At 57.3% G+C, this 13877-nt stretch overlaps 1 protein-coding gene across 1 annotated transcript in view; it reads right to left on the bottom strand.

Annotated features, from left to right (window-relative positions):
* The window catches only part of Fbln1 (fibulin 1), a 55353-nt gene extending 41881 nt beyond the window's left edge, over window positions 1-13472 (bottom strand). Inside the window, exons 1-7 of the mRNA XM_013025710.1 lie at window positions 13373-13472; window positions 8967-9102; window positions 7701-7854; window positions 5035-5094; window positions 4225-4326; window positions 3600-3737; window positions 1725-1862 (exon numbers count right to left, since the gene is read on the bottom strand). Coding sequence (XP_012881164.1) covers window positions 1725-1862; window positions 3600-3737; window positions 4225-4326; window positions 5035-5094; window positions 7701-7854; window positions 8967-9102; window positions 13373-13431 — 787 coding nt within the window. The 5' untranslated portion in view covers window positions 13432-13472. The remainder of the gene's footprint in view (window positions 1-1724; window positions 1863-3599; window positions 3738-4224; window positions 4327-5034; window positions 5095-7700; window positions 7855-8966; window positions 9103-13372) is intronic.
* Between the last annotated feature and the right edge of the window lie 405 nt (window positions 13473-13877).

The raw sequence follows: 13877 nt of genomic DNA, 5'->3' as shown, positions 1-13877 counted from the left end.
CTCTCCTTGGACATAGTCGCTACCTTAACCTTAAAGAGGGACAGAGCGATCTCTAGCCAGCTCCGCTACCCAAAACAACAAGACGCAGCTGTCCACGGTGCGTAACAGAACAACCCCGAAGGGCGGCTCATCCTGGGCTCCGTGGGGCTTTCCCTGCAACCCTGCTCCCTCGGCCTGGGGGGGGGGGGGCACAGTTCCTGCGCCTCGGCTCCAGCTGCACAGTCTGCACACAGTAGAGAAAATCCAGAGGGGCTGAGACTTGCACACTTTCCTCCTGGGGGAAAACGGGGCTGATGTTGCCGTGAGTCTACATTTCAATGCAGCCTCCTCCACGGAGGGGCCCCGCAGCAGGCCTCAGACGTGAGCTCAGCTGCCTGGGTGCGAGCTACGAGGGGTGGGGGGGCCCGAGGGGGCCGAGGGGGCCGAGGGGGCCGGCCAGGACTGTCCCAAAGGCCACCCCTCCACTAACAGGCAACTTCAGAGCCACACAGTGGCCAGAACAGAGCCGTCTGAGAGACCATTAGCACAAGTTTATCTAGGAAAGATAAGGCAGACATTAGAGGAGGGACAGGGCCACCTCAGGCGGACAGGGCTTCACTAGTGAGCCCTGCAGCTCAGCTTGAGGTGAACTCTCTGATCTCAGAGGTGGGATCTGCTATCCAGATCTGGGTTCAAATGCTGCGAGCAAGCAGAGATGGAGACGGAGAAGCAGAGGCTGGCGCTCGGCCTGAGCTGCCCGCCCGGGAGGCAGGTAGTCATGAGTTCACCGGGTTTCTCTCCGCTCAGGCCGCCTTCCCGACACCACACAATAGCTCTTTAAATTATGGTGAACTATCTATGTAACAAACTGTAACACTAAGCACATCTTATGCTTGCCCAGTCCTACCCAGCTCTCCGTCCGAAGGGGAAATCTGCCCTTCCCCCAGGTGCCGCTGCCATCCGGCTTGCTGTCTTACTGGGTTGTTTTTTTTAATGGTGCCAGTGCTGGGGCTGGAACGCAGGGCATCGTAATTTAGCCCAGCATTCTTGCTCAAGGCTAGTGCTCTACCACTTGAGCCACAGCTCCACTTCTAGCTCTTTGGTAGTTCATTAGAGATAAGAGTCTCGTGGACTTTCCTGCCAGGGCTGACTCTGAACCGTGATCCGCAGATCTCGGCCTCCTGAGTAGCCGGGATGACAGGCGTGAGCCGTCAGTGCCTGCTGAATTCCAAATACTTTTATAAAACAGTTTGAACAGACTAGGCGTTGTGACAGGAGGCGGCGTTGGCCGGGTGTCTCCGGTGTACCTGCCGATTCACAAGGCCTGGCGGGGTCCCGGCCTCCGGCCCGAGCCCTGGCGCCTGGCAGGAAGGAAACTGAAACATGGAGGAAGTCACCTTTCTTAGGCCACCTGCTTCAAAACCAGATGATCTCTGAATCCAAAACCCAAGCTCTACCATCTAGACAGAGAACAACAAACTACTGTTCTTAGACCAAACCCAGCCTGCCACTGGTGTTTATAAATAAAGTTTTACTGAAACACGGTCTCATCTATTTGTTTACACAGAGGCTGTGGCGTCTGAGCGGTGACGCAGAACACAGGGCCTAGCGTGTCTAAAACCCCTGCTGTCTTTCCCTTTACAGAGTCTGCAATCCCTGGTGCGAACTCTTCACCGCCCCTCAGATCCCATAGGCCGGCCCCCGGGATTGGCCCCGGGACCCACGCTGGCTGAGCGCCTTCTTACCGATGCAGCTGCCTAGAGCGTCCTGAATAAAGCCGCCCTTGCACTGCAGCTTGGGTCTGCAACGGAAGGATCCCAGAGTATTCTGACAGATAAAATCGGGGAGGCAGTTATGAATACCACTCTCACACTCGTCAATATCTGGTGCATCATAAAAAAAGGAGATTGTTAGCAAGGGTCCCGGCACAGGCACTTACAGCACTTCAACATCACAAGACAGACTTCTTAAAATTACTGTTATCACTTCAACTCACAACTTAGACTACAACCCAAAACTCAAATAGTGAACCAAACTGTGCCAACTTGCTAAAGACTTAAAGCTCTCTCCCTGAAGCCCACCCACACCAAGACTTTCATGAAGCAATTGCTCTGCTGCATAATATTACCCAGGCATTTTCCTGGCTTCTAGCGTTTTCATTATCTTAGTGACAATGAGCACTCTCTATACTGCTCAATGTCAGTGAAACCCTAGTTACTCCAGAGGATGAGATCTCAAGATGGAAGTCTGAAGCCAGCCCAAGAAGAAAAAGTCTGTGAGATTCTCATCTCCAAGTAACCAGTGAAAGGGCAGAAGTGGAGCTGTGGCTCAAGTGGTTGAACACCAGCCCTGAGTGGAAAAAGCTAAGTGACGGCAGCAGGTTTCTGAGTTCAAGCCTCCGAGCTCACACCTGCGCACACACGCGTGTGTGCACACGCACACACACTACAGAAAAATAAAAACAACTCAAACAAAACCAAATCGGTCTCTCTAATCGTTTCCATCTTGAGTCTTCCTGACAGTCCAATGGTCTCTCAGGACAGGATGCAATCGGCTGCCCAGCCTTGAAGTTCACAGCCATCAAAGGCTCAGACACGTATACTCAGCTGGCCTGGCCCTGGGCTCTGGAGTCCATCAGAACAGAGCAGGTCCGGAGGGTGTGCCGGGCTTTCAGTCCCTCACATAATCCAATGATTAATATTTTTTATACAAGTGGATTCTGTCCTTTTGAGAGGCTCAAAGCTCTGGGTAGAAAACCACGCTCCAAAAGCTCCTCATCGGAGTTTTATCTGCCCAATAACATTTATGGTTTGACAAACAAAGGCTGGAAGCCAGAAATGTTTGCTTTGATGAAGTGGAAGGGGCTTGGCTTTGAACTTCAAGGAAGCCTGAAATCAGATGCCCAGCAACTGTGGTGCAAAAATGGTTGTGTGGAAATTTTCCTTTTATTGGTTGGGTTTTTGTAGAAAACATATGGGAGCACCAAAAATTTATCTTTGGTCTTTTTCTTCTTTTCTCTCTCTCTCTCTTTTCTTTTCTTTCTTTTTTTTTTTCTGTTGGTCGTGTGGCCTGAACTCTGGGCCTGGGCCCTGTCCCTGAGCTCTTCAACTCAAGGCTAGCGCTCTACCACTAAGCCACCTTCCCAGCCCCTTTTTCTTCTTTTCTTTTCATATACTGGGTTTGAACTCAGGGTCTTAAGTTTACTCATCTGGCACTGTACTATGTGAGTCATGCCTCCAGTCCAGCGTTTTGCTGGTTATTTTAGAGATGAAGTCTCATGGGCTTTTTGCTGTGGTTGGCTTCAAACCATGATCATCTGGATCTCAGCCTCCTGAGTAGCTAGAATTATAGATGTGAGCCACCAGCACCTGCCCCTAGTCTCTAAAGCCAAATGTACCAGCATCCTTTGCTTGGTACCATGAGAAAGTGAATCTGCTAATCAGAAATTGAACCCCCCCACCCCCATGCCTGCCTGGGCGGGAGACAGTAGGTACACCACCACCTCTCACAGCAAGGTGGTGCCCCAGGCAGCCACCGGGGGGCAGCGCCGTGGCCCAGCCCCCGCGGCCCCCCCCCCCCCGCACACCCACCCCTCGCGGGCGGAAGGAGGCCGCGCCCACCTTTGCAGTTGTTGTCCTCGGTGAGCTCATAGCCTGTCCCGCAGCTGCTCTCCCGCTGGCAGCGGAAGGAGCCCATCGTATTGATGCAGGTCTCTCCCAGCCGGCAGCTGTGGCTGCCCGTGATGCATTCGTTGGTATCTAGAGATGAGGGTGACACGGGCAAGAACAACAGCGCCTTAGCGTTATCAGCAGGAACCTTCTAGAAGCCAGATGGGGCTGACTTCCCACATCCATCAGGTCCTCAGCTCGGACAGGCAGACAGGCGCTCTGGGGATGGTGAATCAGGACCGCGCCACCAAACCAAGCCCTGAATTTCCACCTATTGCTTCTTGAATAGGCGCTGGTTCTACAGTCATGTGATCTCAAGAATCCCACGGGAGGCAGCATTTCCCTCCCCCATCTCCTGGACTAAGGGAGGGACGGGGTGGGGGGATGTGTGGGGGGAACTGGGGTGGGGGGTGTCTGGGGGGACCCGCCCTGGGATTGGACCCCTGAAATTGGCCCCTAGGTAAGAGCTCTGCCCACTGCAAACTACAGGGGGCGCTGGCAGGCAGTCGGGCTGGCCTCATCCCGGCTGGACCAGCACCTGGGTGGTGCCTGGCGGGGCCACCAGCCACGTGGTTACCTTCACAGGAGACGCCGTCAGCCAGCAGCTGGTAGCCCACAAAGCAGGAGCAGACCACCTCGTCTCCCGTGTCCCGGCATTGCTGCTTGCAGGGTCCGCCACCTAGAACCCAAGCACAAGGACGGTGTCAGGGCGCAGCCCGAGGGCCACCCACCCTCGGAGACCCCGGGCTCGGGCTCTGGCACTGGCACCATGAGCCGCTCAGGCTGCGGCCACGGCCTCCTTCAGCCTGGGTTCCCCGGGCACCCCCGGCACCTACCACCCCAGACACCCACTCTGCATGTGGCCACGAGACGGACACTCTGAATGCAGAAGCTGGGCCAGCCGCTGCCAGGAGTCCACGAGGCCCCTGCAGCTCCCCCGCCCCCGCCACCACCTGTTTTATATCCTGCCTCTCCCAGCCTTGGTGCCACGCTCACCGTCCACCAACCAGGTCATTCTGAGACAAAACTGGCTGCCCACTTAACACCCTAGCCGCAGGGCAAGCCGCAGGGCAAGCCACAGGGCAAGCGGCAGACAGATCTACCCAGCTAGATAGATGCCTGGAAATGTCCACAAAAGAGAAAAAAGGTTTTACTGTAGGACGGATAGAGCTGCAAATGTCTCTGGGAGAGGAAGTGGGTCTGACTGGGGCAGGAGGTGTGGGCCCTAGAGAGGCAAAGGGATGACCCACTCAGACCCTCCGCTGGGGCGTGGGGGGCTGGCCACCGCCCACAAGCTCCCAGGCCCGGGCGGTGGGTGGAGGGAGGCCAAGCCCTGACTGGCCCTTGGACTTTGTTAACCACCAGAGGGCTCCCGGGAGGGTCTCACCTCGGCAGCGGTCATTCAGATAGGGGTCTTCTTGTTCCTCATCGGCATCAGAAACCTTAGCTAAGGGAGAGCAGAGAACAAGTCAGGATGATTCCAGGTGTGTCCTCTTGCAGCTTATAAGAAACTCCTGAGTGACACTGATCAGCACCCATCATTGTACGCATGCTGACTTGATGAACTGAAACTCCTTTGTACAGCAACTCCAGTTTATCATATATATATATATATATATATATATATATATATATCATATATCACATTTTATTTATATATGTGTATATGGAAGAGAGGGTCTGGGAAGGTAGCTTAGAGGTAGAGTGCTGGCCTAGCATGCATGAAGCCCAGGGTTCAATTCCTCAGTACCACATACATAGAAAAAGCTGGAAGTGGCGCTGTGGCTCGGGGGTAGAGTGCTGGTCTTGAGCAAAAGAAGCCTTGAGCAAAAAGCAGCTCAGGGACAGTGCCAGGCCCTGAGTTCAAGCCCCAGGACTGAAAAAAAAAATCACTCTATGAAAGAGAAGATCTGCAGGAATGCCTAGATGTAAAGTTGAAAAGCAGCTCCACATTCCTGTGTGTGTGTGTATGTGCACACGCAGCTCCACATTCGCGTGTGTGTATGTGTGTGTACACACGCAGCTCCACATTTGTGTGTGTGTGTGTGCACACGCAGCTCCACATTCCTGTGTGTGTGCGCACACAGCTCCACATTCGTGTGTGTGTATGTGTGTGTGTGTGTGCGCACGCACATGCACGCGTGTGTCCTGGGGCTTGACCTCAGAGCCTTAAGCACTCTCCTTTAGCTTTTTCTCTCAAAGCTGGCGTTCTAGCACTTGAGCTACAGCCTCACTTCAGGCTTTGTGGTGCTAACTGGAGACTGAAGTCATAAAGACCTCCCTGCCTGGCTGGCTTTGAATCTCAATCCTCTGATCTCAGCCTCCTGAGTAGTGAAGATTGCAGCGTGAGACACAGGCACCAACTCCATATGCACTTTGACCTTGTTTAAAAAAAAATGGTGGGGAACAGAATCTGTGACAGGGTGTAGACACAGTGCCTGGCCCACGTCATCAACTCCCGGCCAAGTGCTGGGCAGCGTCAGAGAATGCGGTGGGGGCCTCACCGGCCCAGACCAGCAGTGCTCACAGCAGGGCCTGCGATGGGCGGCGTACGCCCCGCAGGCTCTAAGCAGGCCCCACTTCTCTCCCTTGGGGCTTGCTCTCAGCTTCCATACTCATTTCACCAGGCATCACTGGTCTGGGTATGATCTGTGACCCTACGCGGCACACAGCCGGCCCACCACAGACGCCAGCGGAGGGAGGAGGCAGCCGGACCCGCAGAGGAGGAAGTCCTCCCAAGGGATCTACAGCACTGCCGCTGTCCAAGGCCAAGGCCGGAATCAAAGCAGATCAAAGAGGAGACTCCGAACATCTGGAGAAAAGCCTGGAGGTGGTTACACCAAGAGACATAAATCACGGAAAATCCTCCCCGATAGGGATGAAGGCTTGGGCTTGTGACTGTGTGTGTGTGATCACTGGTTTCAGGAGCCAAGGAGGGAGCTGGGTGCCGCTCGGCAGTGGAGCTCTGGCCTCTCAGGTGCAAGGCGTGGAGTCAGCGCCCCCCCATACCACAAGAAAACGGAAAACTTCCCAGGAAGAAGAGGGAATGCGAGCCCAATGCCCACTGAGACGCACATCTGAAATCAGAGTAGCACTAAAAATTAAGATTGGAAGCTGGTGCTCACACCTGTAATCCTAGAGATGTAGAAGGCTGAGATCTGAGGACTGTAGTTCAAGGAAAGTCTGTAAGAGACGGGTATGGCTCACGCCTGTCATCCTAGCTACTCGGGAGGCTGAGATCTGAGGTTCAAGGTTCAAAGCCAACCCCAGGCAGGAAAGTCCGGGAGACTCTTATCTCCAATTAACCACAAGAAAACCGGAAGTAGCGCTGTGGCTCAAGTGGTAGAGTGCTAGCCTTGAGCGAAAGAGCTGAGGGACAGCGCCCAGGCCCAGAGTTTAAGCTCCATGACCAACAAAAAAGAAAGGAAGAAAGAAAGAAAGAAAGAAAGAAAGAAAGAAAGAAAGAAAGGAAGGAAGGAAGGAAGGAAGGAAGGAAGGAAGGAAGGAGAGAAGGAAGGAAGGAAAGAAGGAAGGAAGGAGGAAGGAGAGGAAGGGAGGAAGGAAGGAAGAAGTCCTGTGAGACTCTTAACTCCAAGTAAACACCAGAGAGCCAGCACTGCAGATGTGGCTCAAGTGGTAGAGTGCTGACCTTGAGCAAAAACGCCAAGCCAGGGTGAGAGGCCCTGAGTTCAAGCCCTAGTATGGGCACCAAAAAAAAAAAAAAATCAAATGAAAACATGGAAGATGAATTCATGTGAGCCAGGTCCTCACAGCCACGGGCCACGCGGCCCCAAGACAGACGGCCTCCCTTGAAAAGAGGGAGACAAAACTCAGAGGGGAGGAAGGAGGCCAAATCGCCTGAATCTTTCCAGAGTTTTCCATTGTGACACAAGAACCTTTGGTAGGTGAATGAGACCATCAGGAAAGGTCCTGAGCCAAGCCTGAAGCGTTGGCTCTATCTGTGGAGCCCAGAGTACGTTATGTGTGCACACACACACTCACACTCACTCACACTCACACCTGGCTGCTCAAGGCGGGGGGAGGGGGGCTCACCGCTGTCCCCGGGGGCGAAGTCGGCGCTCTCCTGGCCCTTCACGCAGCAGGCGCGGAACACCAGCCCGCACTGGTAGCCCAGCATGAGGCTGGGCTCGCAGCCCTGGCCCGGCGCCTGCGCTGCTCTTCCCAGCAGGCAGCAGTGGCAGCACTTCTGCGAACCGGGGGGAGTCAGGTGAGGGCCGATGGGGTCCCGGGGACCCCTCTCCGGTGCCCCATTCATATCCATGCACCCCGGACAGCGGGGACACATGGCAGATGGAGGAGGAGGGCGTTTCGTGTGGCCTCAGGTTTGGGGTGATGTAGGGGTTGGGGGGGTGCAGGGACCTATGTTCTGGGCAGCTCGGAGGACAGAGCCGTCCCGCACCAAAGTCCTCCCACACCTGGGACCTGGGGCCTGACACACGACGAGTCTCGGTCCGGTTACCCTGAGAAGCTTACGACATCTGAAATGGTTGTGCCAAGAAAGACACAGAACTTTCCAGAAAGCCCGAAGCAGGAGCCAGGGGCGGCCTGGCTTTGCCGGTGTGTGTGGAGGTGAAGGGGCCCTTGGTTCTGGGGCGAGGCCCCCGCCTGGGGGCAGAGCACAGTCGCTCTGTTCCCAGCGGCTGGTCTACGCTGTTCCATGCTCCCTTCCCTCAGGTCTGGGGCACGGGCACGGCTGGCTGCCACGCACAGGGCACTGGCCAGGTCCCGGCCTTGCCGCTGGACCCCGGAGGGCCTGGCGGCCAGGCGGCCCTCGGGCCCCACACAGCGCCCATCCCAGGGCTGCCCCCATGCAGGCCCCACGCCGGCGGCGGTGGGCAGGGGCTCTGGACCCCCGCTCCCCCCAAGCCTGACTGCAACGGACCCTCACTGCACCCTCTGCGCATGGCACCGGCAGAGCCCGGTGACGGCACGGGAGCCCGGCACCTCCGACCGGGAGAGGCCCCGGGTGCCTGGCCGTGCCCCCCCCCCGCCTGGGCCCCGGGACGGGGGTCTGCCGCTAACTCCGTTTGTACTCAGGGCAGGAATAGCTCTCTGGACCCTAGCAGGGACAGAGAGGCCACTGGGGTGCGTGGGCCTCGCTGGACGTCACGCAGTGTGGAGGCTTAGTGAGGGCCACCGGGAGCGGGGGCCAGCTCGCCGGGGAGCTCGGGCCTCCGGGGGGACGGGGCGCCAGCCTGGCCCCGGCCCCGACCTCTGCGGTCTGGGGCAGGTGGAGCTCGGGGCCTCCCTGCTCCCCCAGAGCCGGGCGGAGGGGGACAGCCCTGGGTCCTCACCCACCTTGATGAAGATGGCCTCCAGGCTGGTGTTGCCCCCCTGCGGCTGGGAGCAGCCGTCCTGCTCGCTGGCCAGGTTGATGCCCGTGGCACAGTGCAGCTCCTCCAGCTGGCTGTGGCAGCACTGCTCCTGGGTTATCCTGTGGGCAGGGCAGGGGCGAGCGGGGTGAGCGCAGGGGCGGGGGCGGGGCTGCGAGCCCAGGCAAGCCAGGGCCCTGGGTTTGGGGCTACCGCACAGGTGCACCAGGAGCACGGGGCTCATGGGAACAAACCAGTCGCAGCAGGATGAGTCCTGTGGGGTTCCACTGACGTGAGGTCCCTGGAGGGGTCAGACTCGTGGGTGCTGAGGGGAGGGAGAGGGGAGGGGGAGAGGGGGAACGGAGGGGGTGGGGTTCTGGCATGGACGTGAGGTAATGCTGTGCGGAGCTGGCCACAGCGATTCTGTTTTTTACTTTATTTTACGTTGTGTGCTGGCGCCGAGGCCTGAGCGTTCAAGGCCAGCACTCCACCACGCAGGCCGCACACAAGTTCATGTTCCACGCGCATCGGATGCATATCGTAGCTGATAAAGTTCACCGTGTGAAAGTTGAGCTACATAACTTGAGGGTAGGAAGGGGATGGGGAAAGATTGGTGGGAAGGATGGAAGGAGTGACTTTAACCAAGATGCATCATACTCCTAATCAGACTGGTAAAATTATAACCCCTTTGCACAACTACTTAAAATAAAAAAGAAATCATTACAAAGCACTTGCTGCCGCCCTACTGTGTGCTGGCTGGGTATGGAGGCCCTCGGGGAACAGGCAAACACCCAGGGGGGCTCTCCTCCCCTTGGGTCCTCCTGGAGGGGAACAGGAGAGGCCCTGCCCTGAGGGGAGGAGCCTGGGGCTGAGTGACAGGAGAGCTCTCCAATCCCTGCTCCACAGCCCCCCCACGCACACTCATAGCCCTGCCGACAGGGACGGCACTCCAGCTTGGGCAGCAGGGTCCGCCCCTGCTGGACTGGGCAAAGCCACGCAGACACGCACACTGCCCGGATGTCACACCGGTCCTGAGACCACGGGGACAACAGTGCCCTGGAGGCAGAGAAGCCCCACTCAGTGTCAGGGCCGGACCGGGCTCCCATTGTTGTGATAGCCTCGCCCCATCTCTCTCTCTCTCTCTCTCTCTCTCTCTCACACACACACACACACACACACACAGAGACACACAGAGACACAGATACACACACACAGATACACACACACACACACCTCTGCCCATCACACACACACACACACCTCTGCCCATCACACAGACACACACACACACACACCTCTGCCCATCATACACACACACACACAGACACACACACCTCTGCCCATCACACACACACAGACACACACCCGCCTCCGCCCATCACACACACATGCACACACACACACAGACACACACAGACACACACACGCCTCCGCCCATCACACACACACACACGCATGCACGTGTACACACACACAGCATAGCTTCCGCCCATCACACACACACATACACACAGAGACACACACAGAGACACACACACACCTCTGCCCATCACACACACACACACACACACACCTTGTCCTTGCCACACAGACACACACACACACCTCCTCACACACACACACACACACACACACACCTCCTCCCATCACACAGACACACACACACACACCTCCTCACACACACACACACACACACAGCTCGTCCTTGCCTATGTGCGGCTGGCCCAGGGGAGTTAGTGGTTGGAACAGGATGCGGCAGAGTCATCCCGTGAGCCGTGGCCAGAAGGACGCTGGCCCAGCTCTGGTGGCCCACCCCCTCTCTGTTGCTCCCTGTGGGGGGGGCCTTGGGCAGATCCAGGGGACTACTGGTGGTCTCCCCCAAACATGTGAATAGCCTGGAGGCCCTGGGAGGGAAGAGAGCGCAGAGCGGCAAGGCGGTGGCACTGGCCACTGGTTCCCAAGAATCGCAAAGGCTCCATGGAACCCCATTTAAAAATCAAGGAACCAGGGCTGGGAAGGTGGCTCAGTGGTAGAGCGCTTGCCTTGCATGCTCGAGGCCCTGGGTTCGATTCCTCAGCACCACATAAGCAAAAAGAAAAAAGCCTCAAGTGGTAGAGCGCTAGCCTTGAGCTGAAGAGCTGAGGGACAGCGCCCAGGCCCAGAGTTCAGGCCCCACGACCGGACCCAAAAAAAAAAAAAAAAATCAAGGAACCAGCCGGTGCCGGTGGCTCACGCCTGTCATCCCAGCTACTCAGGAGGCTGAGATCTCAGGATCGCAGTTCAAAGCCAGCCTGGGCAGGAAAGTCCCTGAGACTCTTATCTCCAATAAACCACCAGAAAACCAGAAGTGGCGCTGTGGCTCAAGTGCCTTGAGCTGAAGAGCACAGGGACAGTGCCCAGGCCCAGAGTTCAAGCCCCATGACTGACAGGAAAAAAAAAAAAAAAGAGTCTAAGCCCTGGCTGGCTTTGAGCCATGATCCTCACATCTCAGCCTTTGGAGTGGCTAGGATTACAGGTGCGAGCCACCACTGCCTGCCTGCTTTGTTTTTGTTTTGTAGGTCATGGGGCTTGAACTGGGGGCCTGGGTGTTATCCTTCAGCTCAAGGTAAGCGCTCTACCACTTGAGCCACAGCACCACTTCTGGTTTTCTGGTGGTTTATTGGAAATAAGAGTCTCAGGGACTTTCTTCCTGGGCTGGCTTTGAACCGCAATCCTCAGATTTCAGCCTCCTGAGTAGCTGGGATGACAGGCGTGAGCCACCAGCACCCCACTGCTTAAACTCTTAATTAACCACCAAAAAGCCAGAAGTAGACTGTGGTTCAAGTGGTAGAGCACTAGCCTTGAGCAAAAAAGTTAACTGACAGAGCCCAGGCCCCCAGTTCAAGCCCCAGGACCAGTGTGAACATATGTATACACATGCACGCACGTGTGCATGCACACACATGCACACCAGCCAGTCTTCAGGAACCGTCTGGGCATGATTTATGAGGCTGAAAGCATGCACTCACCTGTCCCACATGCTCTCTTGGGGTGGAAGTCCCAGGGGAGAGGGGCGCTGGCCACACAGGGACCCCAGGGTGCCAGGCTGGCCCACTGCCCCCAGTCCCTGGGCTTCGCATGCAGCCTTGGCACCCAGCCCTCTGACCGCCCCCCCCCTGGCCCAGACCCTCCCTAATACTGCTACCTTACCCATCTGGGTCTCCAGGGGTGCAATGTAGCAGCCCCCAGCCCCCCGGGACCCAGACTCCTCTCGGTAGCACCCATTTCTCACGCAGACGCACCATCTCTTTGGCTGCCCAGAGCACAGCTGTGGAGCAGGCCCTGATCTTGCTGGGGACCCGCTCCGCTCCAGCAGTGATAGCCTGGCACCCGCCTCACAGGCCTCTTCCGCCTCCACAGGCTCCCGCGGCTCCGACCACCCACGGCTCCCCTTGGCTCCTCAACTGCCAATGACTCCCTCCCTCACACAGCCCTGCACAGCCCCCCCACCCTGCCACAGCCCCTCAGCCCACACCAGGGCCGCAGGGCTGGACAAGCAGCCCCCACCAGCCCCCTCACCCCGCCGCAGCCCCTCAGCCCACTCCAGATCAGCCTCCACCAGGGCCGCAGGGCTGGACAAGCGGCCCCCACCAGCCCCCTCACCCCGTCCCGCCTCCCTGGCCCCGCATTGCTCCCTGGTCAATCCGCACAGCCTCTGAGCCTTCCTACTGGCTGTTCTACCCTCTACCCCGCAGCCGCAGCACCAAGGAACAGCACGCATTGTACGCGGGACGCTTTGCTCCTGGCTGGCAGGAAGGGATTCAGATCCTGACATCCCTGCTGGCCAGCTGTGTACACGAGGAAAGCCCCATTTCCTCATCTGAAGACAGGACCCAAAACAAGGTGAAATGTGATCATGTGTGTCCAACGCAGAGTGCAGCGTAGGTGCCTCATAAAGGATCATTGTGTGTGTGTGCACACACGCGTGTACACGCTGCCCCTGGAACTTGAACTCAGCAGCTCCCGGGGGCTGAGCTGTCCCTCAGCTTTTTCACTCAATGCTAGCAATCTACCACTTGAACCACAGCCCCACTCCTGTCTTTTGCTGGTTAATTGGAGATAGAGTCTCATGGGCTTTCCTGCCCAGGCTGCCTTCACACAATGATCCTGAGATCTCAGCCTCTTGAGTAGCTAGAATTACAAGCATGATCACCAGCACCCAGCCAGCCTGCTTTCTTCGAGGGAAGCTGACTTGTCCACAATGGCAGAGCTGGGACAGACTGGGTTGCAAACCAGATCTTATTTCCAGCCCAGTGAAGGGGACAGAGGCCCGGGGCAGAGTCCCATCCTGTGAGGTTCTTGGGAGCACAGAGGCCAGAGCAGCAGACGGAGGGTGTGCGGTGAGCAACGTACCTGCACTCCTTCGAATCCGAGGAGTACGTCAGTGAGCAGTCCCTGTGCTGGGTGGCCATTCGCTGTCCATCTGCGCAGCAGGTTTCCAAAGGGATGTCAGCACCCACTGCGAAGGGGAGAGAACCCGCCGATGAGTGTCCATCGCCCTGTAAGCCCGACCCAGCGGCAGGCCAGCCTTCTGGCCCTCAGCAAACCGGCACTGGGACGCCCTCGCTGCTCCTCCCAGGAAGGCCTGAGCCGCTCCAACAGGGCCGGCTCAGCACTACAGGAGTGCCTGCTTCCTCTGGACACACACTGTAGCTGAAGATGGGGTGTGTGCTCCATGATCCAGGTAAGAAGGCAGGCTGTGCTGACGCCACCCCGGCCATGGCTTGCCAGCCCAACTCCTGTCCACTGGAGATGCTCAAAAATGGAGGCCAAGCCAGGAGGGAGAGAGACCTGCAGCTTCCCTAGAGACAGACCCGGGCCTCCGTCTCAGGCACCGTGGACCTCGGCCGCAGGAGGC

The sequence above is a fragment of the Dipodomys ordii genome, unplaced genomic scaffold (genome assembly GCF_000151885.1).
Source record: "Dipodomys ordii isolate 6190 unplaced genomic scaffold, Dord_2.0 Scaffold87, whole genome shotgun sequence".
NCBI lineage: Eukaryota > Metazoa > Chordata > Mammalia > Rodentia > Heteromyidae > Dipodomys > Dipodomys ordii.
Note: the sequence above shows the minus strand (reverse complement) of the source record. Positions and strands in the feature narration are given on the sequence as shown.